Below are 9,886 nucleotides of genomic sequence, written 5' to 3' on the forward strand. Positions count from 1 at the left end.
CGATGGATGATGTTGGTGAAGAACGCCACCGCCTGCTCGGACCTGATGTTGTTTAGGGGTCGGACCTCGATCCACTTAGAGAATTTGTCGATGGCGACCAGCAGGTGCGTGAAGCCCCCGGGTGCCTTCTGCAAGGGACCAACGAGGTCTAGACCCCACACAGCAAATGGCCAGGTGATGGGTATCGTCTGCAAGGCCTGAGCGGGCAGATGCGTCTGCTTTGCGTAGAATTGACACCCCCGGCAGGAGCGCACAATCCTAGTGGCGTCGGCCACCGCGGTTGGCCAGTAGAAACCTTGTCGGAAGGCATTCCCAACGAGGGCTCGAGGTGCTGCGTGGTGACCGCAAGCCCCCGAGTGTATCTCCTGCAATAGCTCCTGACCTTCGATGATGGATATGCATCGTTGGAGGATGCCCGAGGGGCTACGGTGATAGAGCTCTTTTTCATCACCCAACAAGACGAATGACTTGGCACGCCGAGCTAGCCGCCGAGCTTTGGTCTTGTCGATGGGAAGCTCTCCTCGGAGGAGATATTCCAGGTACGGGGTCTGCCAGTTTGGGTCTGGCGTGACCCCATTCTGTTCCTCCTCGACGGGCAAGGCCTCTTCATCGATGGCCGAGGGTACCTCGGGCTCGGCCGAGGGTACCTCGGGCTCGACCGAGGGTACCTTGGGCTGGGCCGAGGCTTCCTTAGGCTCGAGCGTGTCGTTGATCTTGGCGGATGGTTGATGTAGGTCTCTGGAGAAGACGTCCGGGGGAACCGTCGTTCGCCCCGAGGCTATTTTCGCCAACTCGTCCGCAGTCTCGTTGTACAGGGCAATATGGTTGAGCTCCAGCCCGTAGAACTTGTTTTCTAGGCGCCGGACTTCGTCGCAGTAGGCTTCCATCCTCCGGTCACGGCAGTGGGAGTTCTTCATGACTTGGTCGATGACAAGCTGCGAGTCGCCTCGAGCGTCGAGGCGTCGGACCCCTAGCTCGATGGCGATGCGTAGCCCGTTAACTAGTGCCTCGTACTCGGCCACATTGTTTGATGCCAGAAAATGAAGGCGAATGACGTAGCAGAGATGCTTTCCGAGGGGTGAAACGAAGAGCAGGCCAGCGCCTGCTCCTGTTTTCATGAGTGACCCGTCGAAGTACATGGTCCAGAGCTCGAGCTGGATTGGAGTTGTCGCTAACTGGGTGTCAGTCCACTCAGCCAGGAAGTCTGCCAAGACCTGGGATTTTATGGCCTTCCGAGGAGCGAATGATAGCGTTTCACCCATAAGCTCCACCGCCCACTTTGCTATCCTAGCCGAGGCCTCGCGACACTGGATGATCTCCCCGAGGGGGAAGGATGACACCACAGTCACCGAATGAGACTCGAAGTAGTGTCACAACTTTCGCCGTGTCAGGATCATTGTGTAGAGCAGCTTCTGGATCTGTGGGTAGCGGACTTTGGTCTCGGAAAGCACTACGCTGATGAAGTAGACTGGCCTCTGGACAGGCAGTGCTTGCCCTTCTTCTCGTCTCTCGACTACGATCGTGACGCTGACCACCTGAGTAGTCGCGGCTACGTAGATCAAGAGGGCTTCTCCTGCGGTGGGGGGCACCAGGATGGGTGTGTCCGTAAGGAGCGCCTTAAGGTTTCCGAGGGCTTCCTCGGCCTCGGGGGTCCAAGTGAAGCACTCGACCTTCCTTAAGAGGCGGTACAGAGGCAAGCCTTTCTCGCGAAGGTGTGAGATGAAGCGGCTCAGAGTCGCAAGGCATCCCATGACCCTCTGTACTCCTTTCAAATCTTTGTTCGGTCCCATGTTGGTGATGGCCGCGATTTTCTCCGGGTTGGCCTCGATGCCCCGCTCGGAGACGATGAATCTAAGGAGCATGCCTTGGGGGACTCCGAAGACACACTTCTCGGGATTGAGTTTCACGCCTTTCGCTCTCAGACACTTGAATGTCGTTTCAAGGTTAGAGAGGAGGTCGGAGGCTCTCTTCGTCTTGACAACGATGTCGTCGACGTAAGCCTCGACCGCTCTGCCGATGTGTTCTCCGAACACGTGGTTCATGCACCTCTGGTAAGTGGCGCCTGTATTTCTCAACCCAAATGGCATTGTAGTGTAACAGTACATGCCAAAAGGTGTGATGAAAGAAGTCGCGAGCTGGTCGGACTCTTTCATCTTGATTTGGTGATAGCCTGAGTAGGCATCGAGGAATGACAGGCTTTTGCACCCAGCAGTGGAGTCCACGATTTGATCGATGCGAGATAGAGGGTAGGGAACTTTCGGACATGCTTTGTTTAGACCAGTGTAGTCTACACACATCCTCCATTTCCCATCCTTCTTCCTTACAAGAATAGGGTTAGCTAACCATTCGGGATGGAATACCTCTTTGATAAACCCTGCCGCGAGTAGCTTGTGGATCTCCTTGCCTATGGCCCTGCGCTTTTCTTTGTCAAAACGGCGTAGGGTTTGCTTCACGGGTCAGGCTCTAGCTCTGATGTCCAGTGGGTGCTCGACGACATCCCTCGGTACGCCGGGCATGTCCGAGGGACTCCACGCAAAGACTTCGGCGTTTGCGCGGAGAAAGTCGACGAGCACTGCTTCCTATTTGGGATCGAGCTCGGAGCCGATCTGAACTTTCTTGCTGGCGTCGTTGCTAGGGTCGAGAGAGACGGACTTGACCGCCTCAACTGGTTCGAAGTTGCCGGTGTGCCGCTTCGCGTCGGGCGCCTCCTTGGAGAGGCGTTCCAGGTCGGCGATGAGGGCCTCGAACTCGGCGAGAGCCTCGGCGTACTCCACACACTCCACGTCGCATTCGTACGCGTGGCGGTACGTGGATCCGACGGTGATGGTCCCATTCGGGCCCGACATCTTGAGCTTGAGGTAGGTGTAGTTGGGGACAGCCATGAACTTGGCGTAGCATGGTCTTCCCAACACCGCATGGTAGGTTCCTCGGAACCCGACGACCTCAAAGGTGAGAGCTTCCTTTCGGAAGTTAGAGAGAGTTCTGAAGCAAACGGGTAAGTCGATCCGTCCGAGGGGTAGGATTCGCTTCCCGGGCGCGATCCCGTGGAAGGGTGCCGCACTGGCCTGGACTTCGGACCGACTAACCCCTAAGAGTTCCAGGGTCTCGGCGTAGATGATGTTAAGGTTGCTGCCTCCGTCCATGAGGACCTTGGAGAGCCTAACGTTGCCGACGATTGGATCGACGACGAGCGGGTACCTTCCTGGGCTTGGCACGAAGTCGGGGTGGTCGCCTTGGTCGAAGGTGATAGGCTTGTCGGACCAGTCTAGGTAGACTGGCACCGCCACCTTCACCAAGCAGACTTCCCGACGCTCCTGCTTGCGGTGCCGAGCCGAGGCGTTTGCCGCCTGCCCGACGTAGATCATGAAGCATTTGTGGACTTCCGGGAACCCCTCTTCCTTGCCGCCCTCCTTCTTGTCGTTGTCATGGCCCTTGCTGTCCTCCACCAGGGGCCCGGTCTTATGGAAGTAGCGCCGGGGCATGACACATTCTTCGAGAGTGTGCTTGACGGGCCCCTGGTGATAGGGGCACGACTCTTTGAGCATCTTGTCGAACGCGCCGCCCCCTCCAGGAGGTTTCCGAGGGTTCCTGTGCTCGGCCGTAGCGACGAGATTCGTGTCTCCGGCGTCGCGCTTCGCTCGCGACTTGTTTTTAGCCTTCTTCTTCGTGCCTCGCTGGGCGGACGCCTCAGGGGCGTCTGTCTTCGGCTCTCCCTGAGGCTGCTTGTCCTTTCGGAAGATGGCTTCGACCGCCTCTTGACCCGAGGCGAACTTGGTGGCAACGTCCATCAGTTCGCTCGCACGGGTGGGAGTCTTGCGCCCCAGTTTGCTCAGCAGGTCTCGGCAAGTGGTGCCGGCAAGGAAAGCCCTGATGACATCCGAGTCGGTGACATTGGGCAGCTCGGTGCACTGCTTTGAAAACCGCCGGATGTACTCTCGGAGGGACTTCCCTGGCTGCTGGCGGCAGCTTCAGAGGTCCCACGAGTTCCCACGGCGTACGTACGTGCCTTGGAAGTTTCCCGCGAAAGCTTTGACCAGATCGTCCTAGTCGAAGATCTGCGCAGGAGGCAGATGCTCCAGCCAGGCTCGGGCGGCGTCGGAGAGGAAAAGGGGTAGATTACGGATGATGAGGTTGTCATCATCCGCCCCTCCCAACTGGCATGCCAGTCAGTAGTCCGCGAGCCACAGCTCCGGCCTCGTCTCCCCTGAGTACTTGGTGATGGTAGTCGGGGCTCGGAAACGGGCAGGGAATGACGCTTGTCGTATGGCCCGGCTGAATACTCGCGGACCGGGTGGTTCGGGCAAAGGACTATGATCCTCCTCACTGTTGCAGCGTCCCCCACGCCTGGGATGGTAGCCTCGGCACACCTTCTCGTCGAGGCGGGCTCGATGGTCGAGATGCTGGTGCTCGTTGCCGAGGCGTTCCTGGGCGGCGGGCGCCTCGTCCCGCGTACGCTTAGGATGGACCGAGGCTTCCCGAATGCGCCGGGAGGACACCGCGTGATGCTCCGAGGGGTCAGCTCGCCTGCGGGAGGCGGAGCTCTCGGCTCGTCGAACCGCAGCACCTTCTAGGAGATTCTTGAGTTCGCCCTGAATACGCCGTCCCTCGGTGGTGGATGGCTCCGGCATGGCTCGAAGCAGCATCGCCGTTGCAGCTAGGTCCTGGCCAGACCCGCTGACGGCCGGGGGCAGCGCTGCCCTGACATTGTCGACGATGCGGCGCTGGATGTCTTGGGGCCAGAGACAGGCTTCTCCGGCGAGTGTTCGGCCTGCCCACTCCTGTTCGATGTTCTGTCGGAGCTGTACAAGCCGGCCTGCTTCCCCGTCGACCCGGGCCTGCATCTCACGGATTTGCTCGAGCTGTATGTCCTGACCCCCGCAGGGACTGGGACCACAGCTAGCTCCCGCGGGATGTCAACGCGAGATGCGGGCCTAGGGGGATCGTCAACCTCTGGCATACCGAGGTGGTTGCCTTTGTTGTGATCCCCCAGATCGACATGGAAACATTCACGACTTGGGTCGTAACCCTCGTCGTCAAGGTCATGGCCATCGTCAGAACAACCGGAGAGGCAGTGGTCACATGCGGACATGAAGCCCCGCATGGCACCGAGGTCATTGAGGACAGAGAAATCTCAACCAGAGTCGGGGTCGTCCTCTTCCTCAGAACCCGCCGGTCCGAAGGTTGAGACGGCTGTCAGTCGGTCCTAGGTCGACCACATGTGGTACCCTGGAAGGTTTGGATACGCCTTTACGAAGGTGCTCACCATAGCGGGGTCGCTAGGTGGATCGAAGCTGAACCGAAAAGGTATGGGATGGAAAATGGACAGTACCTCTTGGTCGTTTGACGGTGGTGAAGTCGCGTCGGGGGCGGAGCACACCGTCATCTCAGGTACGAGGGTAACGCCCAGCAGGCCCTTTGCGAGGGTGCTGGCGTCATCAGTCCGCTTGGGGCTGACACGTCGCGGGGAAGTGACACCCGCCGTCGTCTCAGGTGCGAGGACAATGTCCAACATGTCCCTCGGGGGAGTGCCGGCGTCGTCGACTCGCTCTGGTGCGACAGCCGACAAGGTGCCGCCTCCTGCGTGGCCACGGTTGCCTCGTCTCCGCCTCCTCCGACGAGGAGGGTGGCGGAGACGACCGGAGTGCTCCTCTTCTGCCGCGGGGAGATGATGTCGTAGAGCTCGCCGCCGCCGAGCGAGTCGGAGACCATCGTTGTCGTCACGCCGCGGGGGGAGGAGTACCATGTCGTAGCTGCCGTCGTGGGACATGAACTCGAGACTCCCGAAGCGGAGCACCGTCTCGGGCTGGAGAGGTTGCTGAAGACTCCCCATCTGGATCTCAACGGGAAGGTGTTCGTTAACACGCAGCAGGCCCCTACCTGGCGCGCCAACTGTCGGCGTCTCGGACCCAGGGGGTCCCTTGGACCGACCAGTGAAATCGCTGCGTGCCCCTGCCCAGATGGGTTGGCGCGGGATGGAACACAAGAGGTGGGACAAGCCTTGTATTATCCTGCACCAGGGGTGCCGCTCGTAGTAGGGGTTACAAGCGCGTCGCGTGAGAGAGGGAGAGGCACAGAGTCCGTCCGCTGCTTCCCTCGCGCGAACCCCCCTCAGGGTGGCCCTGAACCTCCCTTTTATAGAGGCAAGGAGAGAGTCCAGACGTACAACGGGGGGGGGGGGGGGTGTAGCTATGCGCTAACGTGTCCGGCAGTGGAGTGCCTAAGCCCTGTGTACATGCCAACGTGGCCGTTGGGGGAGAGCTTGGGCCCTGTACATGTGATGGCGTGGCCGTCGGAGGAGCGCCTGAGTCCTGTAGGAGCACAGCTGGCAGCGCGGTAAGGATCCTGCTGACATCTCCTCGCTGTCGTAAGGGGCTGAGAGCCACCGCGCGTCATGGTGCATGCGGGGCACCATCATTACCCGTCGCCGGGGTAAGCCAGATGGGACGCCGGTCTTGTTCCTTGTAGCTTGAGCAGGCTAGGAATAGGGAAATGATGCATTCCCTATTAGCGCGGTCAGTCTGAGCCCATGGTCGGTCGAGGCGGAGACTTCTCTTGAGGCCGAGGCCGAGGTCGGGCGAGGACGCGATTCCTTCCGAGACCGGGGTCGAGGCCGAGTCCGGGGGTCGGGCGAGGTGGAGACCTCCTCCCGAGGCCGGAGCCTGAGGTCTGGCGAGGCGGAAACCTCCTCCCGAGGCCGGAGCATGAGGTCGGGCGAGGCGGAGCTTCCTGTTGCGTCCGAGGCTGAACTCGGTGGTTGATCGTGACTTGTTGCCAGTCATTGCCGGGGTGGCTGACACGGCAGTCGGAGCGGAGCGAGTGGCGCTGTTTTCCTGTCATGTCATACAGTAAAGAAGAGGGACGAAGTGACTGCGGTCACTTCGGCCTGCCCGACTGAGGCGCGTGTGTCAGAATACGGCGTCAGGCATCCCCTGCATTTAATGCGCCTGCGAAGCGGTCGGTTGGTAAGGCGGTCTGGTCAAGGTTGCTTCACAATGAAGCCTGCCCGAGCCGGGCCTGGGGAGAGCCGAGGGGGCGCTCGCTGCCTGAGGAGGCCCTCGGGCGAGGCGTGAACTCGTCCGGGACTACGGTTCCAACTTGAGGCTGGGCTCGGGTGAGATCGCGTCCCTCGGGTAGACGAAGTCTTGGCTTGAACCGCACCCGTCAGTTGGTCTGAGGGTGTTTACCAGTCATGATTAGGAGCGTTGGGGGTACCCCTAATTATGGTACCCGACAAGATGTTTGTGAATTATGGGGTATTTGGTTTGAGAAATCACTTAATTTAAGATGAGAGAATGTATCATGATTCTATTTCTCAAATTCGGTCGTATGATACTATTTATAATGGTAGTACTAACTAACTAATTATGAGGAGCATGTTCGCTGCGCTTTAAGTTAGCTGTTTGGACTAGTGCATGTGCAATATATAGAGATTAAATACCGTAGAAAAGGTAGAAACCGTTTTAAAATAAGTCGTAGCGAATAGGCTCACAAACCAAACAAAAAAGCGATAAGCGAGAAAACACTAGCTTATTCCTCAAATTAAACAACCTTTATTTATCTATCGTCTGATTCCTATGTTCATAATAAAATGCAGACATATATAAACGCTATCGTCTAATTTGGGCTGCAGCACACAAACTCGTCCCATTCCTTCAAAGCTCATGCCTAAAAAGGCTCGGATGGAAAGCCCAGCATTTAGCACTAGCAGCCCACAACCATCCGCCAACGCATCAAACGGCCCAACCCAAACTTTCCTGTTTGTCCGTGTCCCCAGAAATCCTAAACTTTCCACGCGATTTGCACACAGCACTCTCCGCGCGCACCACCGCCAAAAACCTCAAAACCCAACGCGCTCCTCGATCCGCATTGCCTCTTCTCCACCAATAGGAATCGAGTCTTTCCCATCCAACGGTTCATCCCACGCCTCGCGCCCCTCACGCGGATCGTGCCCCATCCAACGCCTCCCACTTCACCTTGCAACTCTATATTACTCCTCGCCCCACAGTCCGCATCTCCATCCAACCCATCAGTACCCAACCTTCCCCTACACCAGAAAAATCCCCAGTTCTTTGGTCCGCGTCAGAGAGGCGGCGGCGATGTCTGGGCGCGGCAAGGGCGGCAAGGGTCTGGGCAAGGGCGGCGCGAAGCGCCACCGGAAGGTGCTCCGCGACAACATCCAGGGCATCACCAAGCCGGCGATCCGGAGGCTGGCTAGGAGGGGTGGCGTGAAGCGCATCTCGGGGCTCATCTACGAGGAGACCCGCGGCGTGCTCAAGATCTTTCTCGAGAACGTCATCCGCGACGCCGTCACCTACACCGAGCACGCGCGCCGCAAGACCGTGACCGCCATGGACGTCGTCTACGCGCTCAAGCGCCAGGGCCGCACCCTCTACGGCTTCGGAGGCTAGGCTAGGCGCCTCTTCGTAGTCGGGGACTGGTTAGGGGACATGTCTCTGTGTGATGCTTTCTGAGGTAGTATTGCTGCAATAGCTGTGTAATCCATCGCTTCTGCAATGAAGCGCTTTGAAGCATGCTACGTATGTTGTGTCTGTGGGTGATTGTATTTCTGGTAGTAACAGTGATTCTTCCTGAATTTTGGATAATACAAGCTCATTCGCAGTAGTTTCTGATGTAATCATGTCTTATCGTTTGAGAGATGAATTGCTTTTGGCAGCCTTTGCTGGTATTCTCATGCTTTTTTTATGCATTAGGATATTAGAGGTCTGTTGAGTTCGCAATTATTTAGTTTTTTCTATCTTTTATTTAAATTTGGTCGACTTAGCTTACGTAAAATTTGAGCAGCAGACAGGCCCTAGATGCATCAATTGCGTGAATAATGTTCTTTCTTCCAGTGTTGGCTACTTACCAAGCCTCTCTATTTCGTTTCCTTCGAGTTGCATTTCAGTTTTCAAAGGCCTAGGAGTAATTTGAAACATAGAAAACTGAAATGCAACTCGTAAAAAGTGCTGAATCACAGCGGAGCGGTCGTGCAATTTGTTGTCAAAATACGTGAGAACAACGCTCCCCAGACTGCATATCAAGACTTTGGAAGCGGGACAAATTGTCTCGAATCTTTTGAAACGAAATTGTCTCATCAAGCCACGTTTTGTTCTGTCTGTTACACTAATTTTGTTTTGGAAAGGTTCAGTTCCGGCTGTACTGTTTGTTGAGAACTTGTTCTCAAATGCTATGAATTAGAACAAGGCAATATAAAATGTTAAATATCAATGTCCTTCGTCCGTCGAAGCATTATCTCCACAAAGATTTAATGTATTTCGGACGAAGGTCACGAGCATAATATTAAAGATAATACAGGGTAATGTAAAACGTAAAACATTAAAGATAAATATATTGGAAATAAATGACATCATTCACCTATCTTATTATATGAATCTAAGATGTTTGAATATAACGTTTAGGCACATTTATACCTTTGCCTTGATAAGCAATAATTCTCGAGTGATGCGTTTGCAATTACAGGAATGCGTGAATAGTAAAGGAATACTGTTCACTATTTATAGTCACAGGACACAGCCTGTGAGGAATTACAATCATGCCCCTCATAAAAGTTTATAACAATGACTCAGACCCTTATGAACTAAAAGGTCATTCTATCTTTAAGTCGGTTCGACCCTTCATCTTCGGATATGCTGTAATACCGAAGCTTCATGAATGGTGCCTTCGGCGTCACGTACGGGCGGCTTCAGCCGAAGCTGTTTCTTTCTGCAGGACCTTCGGCGACGAAGCATGGTCCCAACAGTAGCCCCTTCGCGGCGCTAGATCGTTTTTCGTAACGAGCTTGATCCGTGAAAAAAGTCTCTTAGGCTTCAGGAAGCCGAAGGTCCGAAAAACACCTTCCCTGAGCTCGTTGTCGAGAAACGATACA

General features: G+C 56.1%; 1 protein-coding gene across 1 annotated transcript; it reads left to right on the plus strand.

Moving 5' to 3' along the window:
• The first annotated feature begins 8,016 nt into the window (after positions 1–8,016).
• Positions 8,017–8,635, plus strand: LOC100282268 (uncharacterized). Its single transcript, NM_001294265.2, has one exon. The coding sequence runs from the start codon at positions 8,097–8,099 to the stop codon at positions 8,406–8,408; it is 312 nt and encodes a 103-aa protein (NP_001281194.1). The 5' UTR covers positions 8,017–8,096; the 3' UTR covers positions 8,409–8,635.
• The last annotated feature ends 1,251 nt before the right edge of the window (positions 8,636–9,886 follow it).

This window comes from Zea mays, chromosome 2 (genome assembly GCF_902167145.1).
Source record: "Zea mays cultivar B73 chromosome 2, Zm-B73-REFERENCE-NAM-5.0, whole genome shotgun sequence".
Taxonomy (NCBI): domain Eukaryota; kingdom Viridiplantae; phylum Streptophyta; class Magnoliopsida; order Poales; family Poaceae; genus Zea; species Zea mays.

Bases quoted from the DNA above. Each gene is read 5' to 3' on its own strand.
- LOC100282268 (NM_001294265.2), top strand. From the start codon at position 8,097: ATGTCTGGGCGCGGCAAGGGCGGCAAGGGTCTGGGCAAGGGCGGCGCG.